Raw genomic sequence first — 15,255 nt, forward strand, 5'->3', positions numbered from 1 at the left:
CCTGCTAGCATCCACCCCCATTTCAGGAGTTGAGATGAGAGGGGACCTCAGCCCCCAGCCAGCACTGCCATGAAGTGCATTGGTGGGGCAGACCCTCTGGGGTAGTGCCCCGGCCCCCAGTTCACGCTTCTTTCCAGGGGTTTAGCCACTATGCCCCAGTCTCATAAGAGGATGCCCTTGGGATACCCATTATGTTATCTTTTTGGATCTGGAGCGTAAATCAGTGAGTTTCTGCAGCGGGCACTTGCCAAAAGTTGTGACAACTAAAGGACTCTTATGTAGGTCTAAATTGTGACCTCTGGGAAGGGGAGAATTCTAGTCCTCCAGTTGCCCAATCTCCAACCTCTAGGTTGTGCTGTGAGGGAATGCAGAAAAACACACCCAGGTTTGAGCAAGCTGGTGGCATGGGGAAAAATGCCTTCCCAGCCCCCAAACGGCAACTAGCCCAGCTGACAGTGACTGAGATGAGGTTGAGTTGACTTCTGGAAACCAGAAAACAAGAAGTGGCTCTGAGCACATGGCTCTTATCATGGCTCCAAATCTTGGGCCAAATCCCATGCGGTATTATGGCTTCAAATCACGGGTCAAATCTCATGAGACCTCAAGCCTACCAAGAAGTCCTGTGGGGACTGGAAATCTTGTGGGAACCTGCCCGTCCTGTCCTTTTGCCAACAAATACACCCCTTACTATCCTTGGGGTGCTCTTCTGCAATATGATTAATTTAAATATAGGTCGTATGGCAAAGATTCCTCTTCCTCTCCAAAATCCCAAGGCTGACCCTGCATATAGAGGGGTGATCATGAGTTGATTATGTCCCTGGGAATGGGGAGCAGCAAAATTTTTTTTTCTTATGTGCACTGAAAAAATGCTAACCCCAGCTCTGGCTGCTGCTGCCCGTGATGTTACTTGTTCTGTGGATAAACAGAAGATGACATTTTCCATGGCTGTCAGTACAGCTCCTTGCACAGCTACTAAATTCACCTTTTAAAAAAAATGGAGGCCAAGGCTTCATCATGAGGTGAAGAGTGTAAAAAAACAAGTTGCCTGTATTGATGTAGGACTGGATAATGAACTATTTATGTTGGAAATGAAAGCTTTGATGTTTCTGAACTTGTTTCAATTGTCTTTTTCATACAATGAACTTCTCAACTTTCTTTTGAATAACCACAGCAAGACCAGCTTTATACTTGGGCTGCAGTTAGCCAACCCACACATTCATCGGATTACATCGAAGGGAGGCTTCCAAGGAGAATTCCATCCGTGTGGCCACCACCCAAGCCTCCCGACGAGGAGCAAAAACTCAAACATATGGAAGCAGGTATGGATGGCTTGGAGACACAAACAGGATCCAACACTTCCCATTGATTTCAGAGGGAGCTGTTGTGTGTTATTTTCAGCATTATTGAAAATCAGAGCCCTTATTTAGGTGCCTAAATATGGACTTTGGAGCCTAATGTCTGCACCTGTTTCTAAAGATCCTGTGTGCAAGGTAGAAGTGTTGTTAACTTGCATGAATTTGACTGAAATATTTTGTGAAAGTATGTATTGATTTGTTAAACACTAAGGTGTACACTGACTATGTTGTACATACAGCAAACAATAATGCACTTTGCCATGCTTCGTCCTTTGTTCTTCTGCAGTTTACAGCTTCTCATAGCGATGATGTGGAGCAATCTTCCTTTCTGCTGGATATGGACTCCCTTTGAAACTTATCAGTGCTATTTTTAGGTTATTAGAGTGGCAAAAGGCACATGCTATCCCACATATGTGCTCAGCACAACCCCTGTGTTGGCAAAGGGAACAAGCAAATGGATATAAGAAACAAATGTGGGGGACTTGTTTTAGTTTGGTGCATTTCAGAAGCTGTTGAGTTACTTCACCAGTCTGTTTACTTTTTTATTATCTTGTCTGAGTGAAGTCATTATTCTTTCTAATTGTCTAACAGCATTTGTTTAAATTAATAATGAACAATCTCTTGTTTTGTAGGCTAGAAAAAACTAGATTACCACTGAAAAGAATTTCAAGTCTGCTTTTGGTTAGAAGTCTTGACGACAGACAAATATCAGAGGTTCAGGGAGGCTTAGTTTTGAATTAGCATTCAAGAGCTCTCTACATTTTGAGGCTACATTCATCCCTATGGGCTATATGGCAAGCCACTCACTATTTACAACTCTTCCTTTTCCCACCACCACTCCTGCCTTTCCTCAGCAAATAAGGAATTTGTCATTATTTCAACAGATTTCCTAGCACTGCTGCTAGGCTCTGGGTGTGGTTGATATCAAACTTGCCTCACTCTGGGCCTTCCTAAGAATGGTCTGAGAATTAGGCTGTGTCTACACTAGGAGTGTTCTGCCGGTACAGGAATATCTGTATACGCTACTGGCAAAGCACTTCTAGTGTGGATGTAGCTTATACTGGAAAAACTACATTTTTGCTGACATCATTTATTCCAGCCCTGCTCCGCCCTGAGTAAAATAAGCGACACCAGCAAAAATGCAGTTTTGCCAGTATAACTGTGTCTACACCAGGGGCTTTTGCCAGTACTGGTTTGTTAGTCAAGAATCACACCTTATCACATCCCTGACTGACATAGCTGTGGTACGAGGAGTGTGTAGTGTAGATATGCCTGAAGTTTTGTGTGTTGTAGTGTTGGAGACTAGAAAATAGTGGTGCCAGGGACTGTTCTAATTATAGGCAAACTAGGCATCTGCCTAAGGCGACAGGGCCAAACCTGAGTGGTGCTGAGACCCCACTGGGTCAGGTTGCAATGCCATTCACTCAAATTTGGCTTAGCGACCCCTCATCATGACAGAGGTATGGCTGGGCTAAACCTGAGTGAGTGACCTGGCACTTGCGCTCCCCCACCCCCTTCTATCATGACCACCAAACCATCAGAAAGCTCACCACGCCTCCCCAGAAAGTCCCCCTTGGGGAGTGCACCCTCTGGATGAGCACCTTTGCTCTGTTATGGGAAGGGGAAGGCACTGAAGATGTGCTGATGGTGGCAAATTGTCTTGAGGGGCCACTGGGTGGTGCCGAGGCCTCAGCAAAGGTGCTGCTAGACCTGGTAGCTGAACTCAGTTCCTGTAAGGGTCAGAACCTTGTGCCTGTTGACACAAATGGAGATTTGGCTGGTGTGTGTGTGACTGTATCCAAAGCCTCTTTGGAGTTAAAAAGCAAAAGAACTGAGGTTACAATATGAACATTGCATTGTCCCTTAATTTACTTCCAAAATGTCCACTGCAGTATAAGCAATCTAGTGATATAGTTTTACAAGTAAACAAAACCTGCCTTCCTGACATAGCCAAAACTTTGAAGCCTTGAGTATCAGATTTTTTTGCTTTACTAATCCAGATTATGTATATTCTCACAAAAATAAGTCAGCCTTAATTCTCTTAATGTCAGTTGCTTAAAAGAGTCCCCTCTTCCACCCCCCCTCCCCCACTATATAGCATTCTGTTTATTGAGCTTTAAATCTTTCTTTATTTAAATTGCTTTAACAAGAACAAGTTCACAACTCTGGTGGACACGGTAACTGAGGTTAGCAGAGATTTATCACAACTCAGTATTATACTGGTTATCCAAGGAAAAACAGTGACTTTGGTTAAATCAGGATACTTAGAAGTATAAGAATTTTGAAGATCTATTAATTTGGAATACCAGCAAAACAGAACAAAAAGCAGTTTAGTTTAATTTAAGAATACTGCTTGCTTAGATTCTGTATTTTTCCACTTCCTTTTTGAAAATTCTGTTTATTTGCCTAAAAAAGATTAATTCATTTGCTTCTGCGTTTGCTCCTACCCATAGACTCTCAAACCCTTTTTTTGGAAAGTTTATTCAAACTGTTAGCACCTTTTAAAAAGAGTTTAAACATTTCTGTCTAAATGGCTTTAATTTGTTTGCCAATCAGAAAAAAATGAGGGAGTTTGGTTATTGTTGTAATTAATGTCCAATGGAAGTAATTTCTGTACATAAAATGTAATATTTTTTTACATGCCTACTTTGTAGAGGACAGTGAAGGTGAGTAATGTTAAGTGAATAATGAAGTCTTAAAAATAAGTCTACCTGAGATTTGTACCAAAATTGCGTATATAAGAGGTGCATGTGACTTCTGAAGCCAGAGAGGGAACACATTCTTAAATGCTGATCTTAAAATCTAAGAGAAGAGGCCTGCAGTTTGCTTTAAAAGTCAAATGACTTGGACTTTCTCAGACCAGTGGGAGAAGCTATTGAGAATGTCCGGACTCCAGCAAACCTAAGAACATTAACCTTAGCTCATTAGGGCAGGTCTACACTACAATTAAAAACCCAAGCTGGCCTGTGCTAGCTGACTCAGGCTTGCGGTGCTCAGGCTAAGGGGTGAGTCCTTGAGCCTGGGTTCCAGCCTGAGCCTGAATATCTACGACACCTCAATTAAACAGCCCCTTAGCCTGAGCCCAAATCAGCTGGCACAGTCCAGCGGCAGCAGTCTAATTGTAATTTAGACATACTGGTAGATAACAGGGTAGTGCATAGGTTAAGGACCAGCCAGAATCCAAGTGCTGTTGATAACTTAGTAGAAAAATGTTTTGTGGTTGAAAACTCTTATGCTACATACATGGACTGAAACATAGTGTGTGCCATTGGTAAGTGCTGGTACTATGTGTCTGTTTAAAAATATGGAAAACAAAGAGAAATATAAAACAACATAGAATTAGCACCTCAGCAGGGTTTATAGCATCACATTATGAAATTTTTAACAAATTTGAAGGAATAGTGGCTAATGCAATGCAAATTATAAATAAAACTCTAGATCAGTTTAAGGAGAAATGCATAGGAGAGTCAGGAAATGTATGTTTACTCCTTTTGTGTTGGGGAAACCCCCAGAAGAAATTATAATAAAGGTATTGATATATGTTTATAATTTATTTTTTAAAAGTGCATCTATAATTTAATGTAGGATGGTAGGAACATCTGCATCCTCGGAAAATGGTCACAATGATTTTCAAGAGCAGATGAAAAAGGGCATTTCTGGTCACTAAAGCCACCCTAGGTCAAGCAGGGATTCACAAATATCCTTAGCTTGCAAACCTCATTGCTGAAGCATGGTTAATAATGGGGCAGACTTGATACTTCCCTATCCCCAAACAAGTAGTAACATCATCTTCATCTAATCTGGATCTGTACTTAACCAGGCACTGGGGAAATGCACAGATCTAACTGATGAAAGCTGTGTTTTAAAGCTGTGTTTAAAGCTGTGTTTTATAAGCATAACATTGGATCTTCAGCAGCTGCTGTCTCATTATCTCCCCTGGCAGCCTCAGGAGGTATGACAGAAGAAAACTTTGTGAAACATCATGAGAATGCAAGAGAGAACCCTAGGGGTAGATGACGAGTTACCAAATACCACCTTCTGGGATCTCTTTTAAGATCAAAGAGTAGAACCTGCTCTGCCAGGGTCTGTAGTTAGGTCAACAAAACCCCATGGTCACTGTTATCAAAGGCTGCAGATAGCTCTAAAAAATGGCCATGCTTATTTTGTCCATCACTAGAAGGAGATCAGCCAACAGCATAACCTTTTGTGGGCAAAGGTCGGATTCCATGCTCATTATTTTAGTCTGTACCATATTAAAATCTGAAAGTAGATTCAAAGGCCACAAGGAAATCTGAAAATTCTAGGTTTTGTGGTGTTCCTTTGCCATCGCCACCTAAATGAGCTTTCACAAAAAACCAAAACAAAAACACAAAACCAAAACCAACCAAACAAAAAACTAATAGGGAAAACTATAGAGGACTATATTATATAAAGAGATTGTCATGAGAGTTTTTTGAGCAAAGGCCTGACAGCTGCTTGTTCTAGACATACTGGCACTCTGCCCTCTGGCATTAACAATTTCTACCAAAAAAAGCCAATGCCTTTCTGCTTGTTTTTTTTTCCCCCCGGTCATTATAGACGTGTTCAAGTCACAGTTAGCATCCTAAAGTTCCTCCAGTTCTCCTCCAATGAGTGGAGCTGGCTAAAAGTCAATTTTGGCATAATATGGCATTTGCTTCCTCCAGTCCCAGACACGAACTGATTTATATGGTGAATCCAGTCACTAATTGGAGTGATGTTATAAACACTCAAATTGTCCAAGTGAGAGACATTTCAACAGTATCTTAGATTAACCATGTTTTGCACCACAGCAGTTCCATTAGATTTAATGCTACTGTGGAGGAGAATGCCATGGCTCTTGAAGGGAAAGAAGCTTCAGATTTTAAGTACTTACCTGGTAGCCTTGAAACATAACCACCACTGGTACTGTAGGTTGTGAATTGTCATGGTGGTGTATGAGGAGAACATGTCTTGGAGCTAGCACACCGATGGTCATAGCCCACAGGTGGGCTCACTGTTCAGTGCTGCTCCTGAGAGATGTCAAAATGATTTGTTTCCTCCATTCTTTATGCACAGATCAAAGAAATAGTTTGGTTGCCTTGCTGGGAGCAAAGTGGAACCTGACTGACTAAATTGTTGAGTATATTTTGACTATTCATAGCACCATGTCACAATATTTTACAGATATAAATGAGCAAACCCTGACCACACCCCTGCCAAGTAAGCAGATATTAGCAGATCATGATGGGAAACTGAGGTTGTTGTACGGGGAGGTTGCTTAAGGTCAAACACAAAGTCTGGAAAGTGGAAAATGCAAGCCAGAGCTCTTGACTCACAATCCTGTACTTTAACCACAAGAGCATTTGTCATCAACAATTAAAAAAAATAGAAAATCTTCATTATTCTCTCCAAAGATTCAGCAAATTGCTTTCAAGTACAGTATGTGTACTGGTTGCTGCATGTATCCATCCTTGCCAGCACAATCTGTAATTTCTTTTATCCAGCATGCAATCAGATACTGCTCCGTATAAACAAAGCTGGAATGTACAGTATGTGTTTCTGACTGAAACAAATGATATTACCAGAATCAAAGTTTGACTTGACCAACAGTCACTATTTTAACTTTGACTTAAATGTTTTTATTAAAAGGCAGCTCTTGAAAAGCTAATGATCAATGATTACCCTGTCTTTAAAATAAGAAAGAGAATCTAGTTCTTACTAGCATAATATTTTAATGTTCATTTGCGAGGGAAAAGAAACAGAAATGTTCTTAATTTCTCTGATATTTTCTTTCAGTGCCACAGTGATGACTGTTGGTGAGCAGTGGTTCTATTTAAAGCTATATTACATTGGAACAAAATGACTCTTTGCTTTAAAGGCATAGATTAGCAAAGCAGTGCTTGTAATTGTTCCCATTGGGTTTTCTCCTGATTCTTAGTGCAGAAACCATGACAGTGGCTACTTCTAGATGTGAAAACTGATTACTGCTTTAACTTTTCAGTTTGGCAGGTAGCACATGGCATTACACTTCTGAAACTTTTTTTTTTATTGCAAATTCCCTACAGTGGTGTTGGATGGTGAATTAATTCTGGGATGGGAGGACAGGTTCTTTGTGCAGAGGGAACTCAATCCAGTCCATTCTCCAACGTCCGAGTTTTAGGGGGAAATCCTGGGTGTGGAGGTCCCCCTGGTTTGGTGCAGCTCAGGTCAACCAGTTTCACAGCACTGTTCTCTCCCCTGTACAAGACCCTGCAGAGCCACTAGGGATGGGGAAACCTGCGGGCAGGGATGGAGTGAAGGTTCCATTATTTTTCTCTCCACTGTCACAAGCCGCATGGTAAAAGGGGGGGGCGGAATTTAATGTAGTATCAGGTCACATTAACCTTTAACTTTTCCATGCTGCTCCAATACTTAGGACCCACCTTTTAAAAGGGGGATTCCAAGATGATATTGTATGAAGGAAGCCTGAAAGTGAGAGTGAATGTGTGGGGGAGACTTTCGGGGCGGGGTGTTGAGAGGCGTGGAGCAGAGGTCACCAAAAAACACAAGTTTTCTGTATGTGTGAGATTTCCCTGGTCTTCTGTGATCACCTAGGATCTGTAGAGTTTGAGGAGAGCTGCTGGCTATTCCACCGGTGGCTAGGCCAACCTCTTAATGGGATAATATGTTAAAACAAAGTGTGGGGGCTTTCCAGGGAGTTTTATTCATCCTAAGCTTCCTGGGGGGTATTCTATGGGAGGGTTGTCTATGCTCTCGGTAAATATTTCTGACAAAGGGAAAGATAAATTTTTGATGGTGACAGTGAAGTTTATTTATAAATCATTTAAGATGATACCCTTCAACTAATGGTGGGGCTTAGTGAATGCTATACAGCCTGAAAGGAGGAAGACTGTGGTTATGTATAAAAACTATTGAATTCATTTAAAAATAAAAAACAATTCTTATTTTTTGAAAAAATCCACCCCGCTAAGGTCCCTTTAACTTGTATTCTGAAAGATTAAGCACCATCTACACTCAAAGTGCAGTGGCAGTCAAAAAAGCTAACAATGTTGGGTATCATTAAGAAGGGGATAGATAATAAGACACAAAATATCATATTGCCTCTATATAAATCCATGGTATGCCCACATCTTGAATACTGTGTGCAGATATGGTCACCCCACCTCAAAAAAGATGTATTGGAATTGGAAAAGGTAATAGAAAATTATTAGGAGTATGGAACAGCTTCCATCTGAGGAGAGATTAATACGGCTGGGACTTTTCAACTTGGAAAAGAGACAACTTGGGGGGGGGGGGATATGATAGAGGTCTATAAATTCATAATTGGTGTGGGTGAGATTCTGTGGCCTGCGTTGTGCAGGGGGTTGGACTGGATGATCATAGTGGTCCCTTCTGTCCTTGGTATCTATGAATCTATGAGAAAGTAAATAAGGAAGTGTTGTTTACTCCTTCTCATAACACATGAACTAGGGGTCACCAAATGAAATTAATAGGCAGCAGATTTAAAACAAACAAAATGAAGTATTTCTTCACACAGTGCACAGTCAACCTGTGGAACTCCTTGCCAGAGCATGTTGTGAAGGCCAAGACTATAACAGGGTTCAAAAAACAACTTGATAAATTCATGGAGAATATGTCCATCAGTGGCTATTAGCCAGGATGGGCGGGGATGGTGTTCCTAGCCTCTGTTTGCCAGAAGCTGGGAATGGGTGAAAGGGGATGGATCACTTGATGATTACCTGTCCTTCTGTTCATTCCCTCTGGGGCACCTGGCATTGGCCACTGTCAGAAGATGGGCTAGATGGGCCTTTGGTCTGACCCAGTATGGCCATTCTTATGTTATGTTCATGTTGAATGAAACTTCTCTTGAAAATGTTCTGAATCTGTATTTCCTTTTCAATCCAGAGTTTGAAGCAACTATCTTGGAAACACAGAAACAATACATAGAGGATGTTCAGCGGGTACAGGTAAGACCTTGGCTGGAGGTGTTACACTTCTTTTGTAATATGATTTGGAAGCTAATGTGTTAGCCCCTTTGGAAGTAATTCTCATGTTTCTGTAGCCTGAATAGGTGGTGCAAATCTTTAGAAATGTATTTTTTCTTTCTAAATTTGTTATTTCAAAATATTGATACATAGTCCAGATCGTATATTTACATGAAGAGACTCTTGGCTATCTACTGACTGCAAATGATCCCTTTGACAGGTAGTTTCTATGGACCTGTGTTACTGACCTATGATATGCAGGAGGTCAGACTAGATTATCACAATGGTTCTTGCTGGCCTTAGAATTGATTAATCTGTACCTGTGTGGCTTTTCCTCAGATGAACAGTACCCAGTGCACAATAACCATTTAGCAAATACCATTTCCTTGCAGGCTCCTCGGTCAGTGACTCTCCTGAATTCATGTTGTAGTCAGATGGCATGTGCAAAACACTGCAGTGTGAATGGTTCATCATCATGTCATTATTTGTTTGAAGCTCTGGCTTTGCCCCTTGAGAATGTTAGTTTAAAACAAAATCCATTAAGTGGCAGTTTATGACCATAATGGAGAAATTCAAGGGTGGTTTTTGATGGAAACCTTGAGAATAGAAGTCAAATACATATGTTGGCTTTATGTCTGGGTGAATGAAGCTGAAGATATAAACTGTCCCTCAGGGTTAACATTGACAAAGGCCAACTTCACAGCACAGTAGCTCGTAGGCTAAGTTTATAATAATGATGAGCAATTTTGGATGCTCACCTTGAGACATGTTAAAGAGACCTGATGAGGTTAGGTGCCCAGCACTTTCTGAAATCAGAAGGTATGTATTGAGTTTGGGTATCAAAACTGAGGCACCCAAAATCACACTAAGTCCAGATTTTCGAAGGTAACTTTAATGTTCATCCTAACAGAAGACTGCATGAAAAATAGTGAAGATATTATTTCACTATAAAACAAATATATGGGGTGAAACAAGGAGGGAGGAGGAGAGGAGAAGAGGGGCAAGGGAGTGTGACAGCGTGAAAGACTAAAGACCAGAAACGCAATCACTGACTCTACCCTCCAGCTTGGATAATTTCATTTTTTTGTTTGAAGGCTATTGCATGATTTTCCAGGAATATATGAATAAATGTTTATATTCTTAAATACATGAGGAATTTTAGTGGGAAGCAGCAGACTTTTTGTTCCACTTCTTTTGTCTCTACTCTGCCAAACTCCCATTATTACTTTTAAACGTATACCTCGTCTTCCTCCTATTCCTCGTCTCCCCATCCTAAATTGGTTCTTAGCATTCACATTTGTGAAAGTGTCACCTTATGGAGAAGCAATGGGTCATAGGTTTAATTTAGCATGTTAGGACAGTAGTCAAAGTTTTGGTTAAATTTTCAATCTACCAAGACTCAATTACTCCTGGGAGAATTCTGCACCACTGTGCATGCACAGAATTTATGTCCCCCCACAGACTTCTTTGCTTCTCTGAAGAAAAATGACTTTCTAATGGGGAAGCAATGGGAAGTCATAAGAGCGGTCATGCAACCCTCCCCAACAGTATGTTTTGGGGGTCCGGGGCAGCTGGCAAAGAGGTAAATTACAGTGGTGCAGGGGGGGTGGGACTGGGGAAGACCCAGCTCCATACCCTGCACTGGGCTCAGCTGCTAGTCTTGGCTGGGCTGGGGGGGGATGGGACTTCCTCTTTCCCTGCACGGCATCCAGGGCCATGTCAGACCCTCCCTCATATTTCTCCCAGAGCTGCAGGAAGCTCTGCAAACTCCCCATCCCCCCACTTCCTGCACCCATCACTCCTCAGCTGCAGGGTGAGAGATCCTTGTACAGGGAGCTGCTGCCCTATCCACCCAACTCCTGTGCATCCAGAACCCCTCATACCCAGACTCTTCCACTGATCCCCACCCCCCACATTCAGAACCCCCCCCCACAATGAGTCCCACTGATCCCCACCCCCCACATTCAGAACCCCCCCCCACAATGAGTCCCACTCCCCCTGCACCACCACAAGAAGCCACCCACACCCAGATCCCCACCCCACTGAGCCCCATTCCCCCAGCATCTGGACCCCTCTGAGTCCCCTACACCCAGACCTCCCTGCTCCCATCCAGACCCCCCCCAAACCCCAACCAGCTTCACCTAGACCCCCTGCATTACTGTTGCACCCATAACCCTGAAACTATCCCCTGTGCATCCAGATCCCCCACTGAGCCGTCCGCACCTAGATGGCCCCACACCTGGACCCCCCCCGCCTCTAAGCCCTTCCACATTTGGATCCTGCCTTGCTGAGCCTGCCTGCACACACCTCGTGCATCTGGCATGGCGGGGGGGGGTGTTTCTGGGGCAGGCCCAGGATTTATGCTGTGTCAGGGTTGAGTGCAACCTCACCACGGAGTCTGTGTCTGGGGTGAGGGGAGCTTCACAGTGACCTCCCACCTCTGTGCAGCCAATGGCCTGTGCTCCCCAATGCCATGCTGGAGCCTCCACATTTATTTGGCAAATAAAATTTGCAGAATTTTTAATTTTTTGGCACAAAATGCCCTCAGGAGTATCAAATGTATGGTACAGTGGATGGGATTTTCAAAAGCACTCTGCAATGGCTTAACTCAAATAGCATTAAAGGCAATGGTATTTTAACCACTGATTTTCAAAGTAAGCAGAGTTAGTCCAGTGCAGCATGTATCAGGATCTATAGGAAACACTAGAACACAAGGAATTCAAGAAATTTTGTATGGATGGCAGTTGATCAGCATAAGTAAAACTGGAACCTTCAGTTAATGATTCAGCATTGGTGATGCATTCTGTAATAAATTATAGTGAGGATATGAAGTGAGCTAACTTGGGGCGTGTAAAAGGGTGGGCTTGCCCGCAGCAGCTCCTGCTGGTTACGCGTCGCTCTATGGTGCCCTGTCTCAATTTCGCCTTCACAAGTTCCCGGGAATAATCCACAGAGGTTTATGTCAATAACTCCTCTTCTTGGGAACTGGTTTATTAACATAAAATAAACCCAAAGTACAGTCTCCTCCATCCCAGTCTCCCAAGCTTCTCAAAATAGTCTCTTCCTAAACAGCTCCTCCTTCCTGAGATCTGTACGGCTCCAAGCCTTGATGCTAGGCACAGTTATCAGCAGATTCAGTCTCTCCCCTTGAGGTCAGGGGGGTTGCACAGGCCCCTTTCTTGGACCTGTGTATGTTGAATTCTCAGATCACTCTGTCACAGTTCTGGACAGCTGCACCTGTGTTGCCTCCCTGTGGTCCAGCAAAGGCACGCATCTAGGCTCCTGGCTCCTCCTGGCTGTCACCTCTCTTGAGCAGAGAGACACATCTCTCTCCCTTCTGACCGGGTTTTTTCTGGGCTTCATAATTCCCTGCCAACGCTGTGAGTTCCCCAGCAAGTCAGACTGCCTTAGCAGGCCTGCTTTGCTTTATCTCCAGAAGCTATTACCAGCGTAATTGCCCACAGTTAAGTTACCACACTGACCGTTCTATGCAAACTTTTATTCTTAAGGTGAAAACATTAGAGAAAACCTATTAAAACAACCTACATGCATGCTAATAATCTTACCAGAGACCGCCCCTAATTCCAAAGGCTCTGGCACATGAACAGTCCTTCGAACACCATCAAGAAATTTTTCCGTGGTTGTATGTTCATAACTGCCTTGGCTCAGAACAAGCACATGCATGAATCTGAGAGTCACTCCTTTATATAGCTGGGGCCTCTGATCTTGTCCTCATGTAACAAGTTATCAGCAGACAAAGGTCCCCTCAGGGCAAAGCTTCAAAAGGCTGGATTCTTTGCTCTAGAGATTGCCTGGGAAATCCACTTAACTTTTATTCCAGAAGTCCATCCTTGGGTGGTACGTTGCTTTAGGTAATCCTTTGAAGCCCGTAACACTTCCCAGGGATTACATTGATCATATCTGCCCGCTGGAGATGTTACATACAGTCCCACAATAATACATAAACATTTGCATTTTAATTCAAAACATTCCTAAGATACTTAAACTTCATTCAATAAGGTTAGGCCAGAAGACTGACTAAATTACGCTATATGGAGAGTCATGAATAAAAGAGCATGGATCTTTGGGAGGATTGGTGAGGAAGAAAACTGGTTTGGAATAGGGAGTGGGCAAAGTTTCAAGTCTTTTTTTTTTCTTCTTTTTAATAACTATTTGGTTCAACCATCTCTGCTAAAAATGAATTGGTACATTTTGATAAAGGAAGGATATTTATGAAGAATATTGGTATACCAGAAGAAACAACTGAATGATGAAACACTAGAATGTATCTATTTAAATGTTGTTCACTTTCCATAATTAAGATTTGAATTATAGAAGCTATGAATGGAATGAGTTGTAATACAGCTACAGGGTGGAATGGTGGTAAAGTATCTTAGTCTCAGGTAACCTTTATTCTTTCTTCAAGTCATGCACATTTTTAATAAATTATTTTCCCCACATCTTCTGAAAGGCAATTATTGTTCTCAATCCCAATAAATCATTAGAAAATTATTCCAATTGTAGGCTGTATTTGATTTGTACCTACAGCTGAATCTGTTTTTCAAGAAACATTTAACCAAAAAAAAAAAAAAGTCCAAAACCTGTTGGAAAATTTACTCATTATCCCTTATTTTAGTTATCCTACCACTTGATCCACTTGTCATTAAAATGAAGCACAACAAAAAGAACTAAGGAACTTATTACTGTACCAAAGAATTCCGGTTTAATGGAGATGTGCTTGTGTTTTGTGTTTTGTTACTAATAGAAAAGTAAAGAACCAGTTTACTGCAATTAGACCATTAGGAATTGTCGGAAACAAGAAACAATCATGGTGGATTGTTACATTTACTGTGGAAAATGTGGTATTCTGTAGCTTTTGGAATGTGACTTCAAACATTTCCCCAACTCTTCTGTTCAGAAATAAATCTAAAAGAAACTGGCTAATTAAATGCTGACGGTCAGAAAACTGCTGTAGTATGAATAGAACAACCCCACCCTTCCTAAAATTGAAGACCGGATAATAGAGACTAATAAATTTGAGGTCTTAGAACCGAAGTATAAAAATGGATTTCTTTCAGTATGGGTAGTACATTTTTTTTATATTCTTTAAAACGTGTCATATAACTGAAAATTCAGGTCCAGTCTGGTCATTCTTTCTTTATGATTTACTGTATTCCCATATTCCCAGCATTTCAAGACTTGAGTTTTACATGGAAACATGTATGTATCTGAATAATGAAATGTCTCCCCTATGTCATCTTTCCTTCTATTTTCTCTGCTCATTATTTTATTTAATAATTTTTGTTTAATTTTAGCAAGCGTGGTAATGAAGGTTTTATCTTCTGTATCATTTTGGACTGTTGCTTGATCCCATGTCCCCTCACTGTCTAAATTCTCACTGATTGTAAAAGGGCCATGTGATCAGGCCTTTAATGTAATGTTTACTGGGTCTGAGATTTTCAAAGCTGACTACAGCATTTAGCCACACAACTCCCTTTGAAGTTAATGAGTTATGTGATGAAATCCCCTAGCTGGCTTTGAAAATCTCAACCCAGGATTCTTTTGTTATTCAAACATATTTTTATTACATCTGATTTAGTAAGTTTTTAGAGCTCTTGGTCTCTATCAGTCAGCAGTAACTTCGGCTGACAGTAATGGTGACTTCTTCCATCTTCCATGACTCTCTGTCACAGAGTAGCTTCCTCTTCTGGAAGTAGCATAGATAAAGGCTTGTCTGGGTAGGGTCATCCAGATGACTAAATCCTTATAGATTCCATCATGTGTGAAAAGTAAGTCCTTATAGATTCCATCATGCTCTTCTGTTCTCCATTGTGGTTTATTTTGAAAGTTGGAATAGAGTATATGTGTATAGGTCAAATATCAACTTTCATTTTACTTTCCCAAATTTGTCATCA

The 15,255-nt window shown here is 41.6% G+C and overlaps 1 protein-coding gene across 1 annotated transcript in view; it reads left to right on the forward strand.

Annotated features, from left to right (window-relative positions):
* Positions 1–15,255, forward strand: part of FMN2 (formin 2) — a 239,356-nt gene that overhangs the window by 52,447 nt on the left and 171,654 nt on the right. Inside the window, exons 3-4 of the mRNA XM_074948897.1 lie at positions 1,172–1,319; positions 9,261–9,322. Coding sequence (XP_074804998.1) covers positions 1,172–1,319; positions 9,261–9,322 — 210 coding nt within the window. The remainder of the gene's footprint in view (positions 1–1,171; positions 1,320–9,260; positions 9,323–15,255) is intronic.

Source organism: Natator depressus, chromosome 3 (assembly GCF_965152275.1).
Source record: "Natator depressus isolate rNatDep1 chromosome 3, rNatDep2.hap1, whole genome shotgun sequence".
NCBI lineage: Eukaryota > Metazoa > Chordata > Testudines > Cheloniidae > Natator > Natator depressus.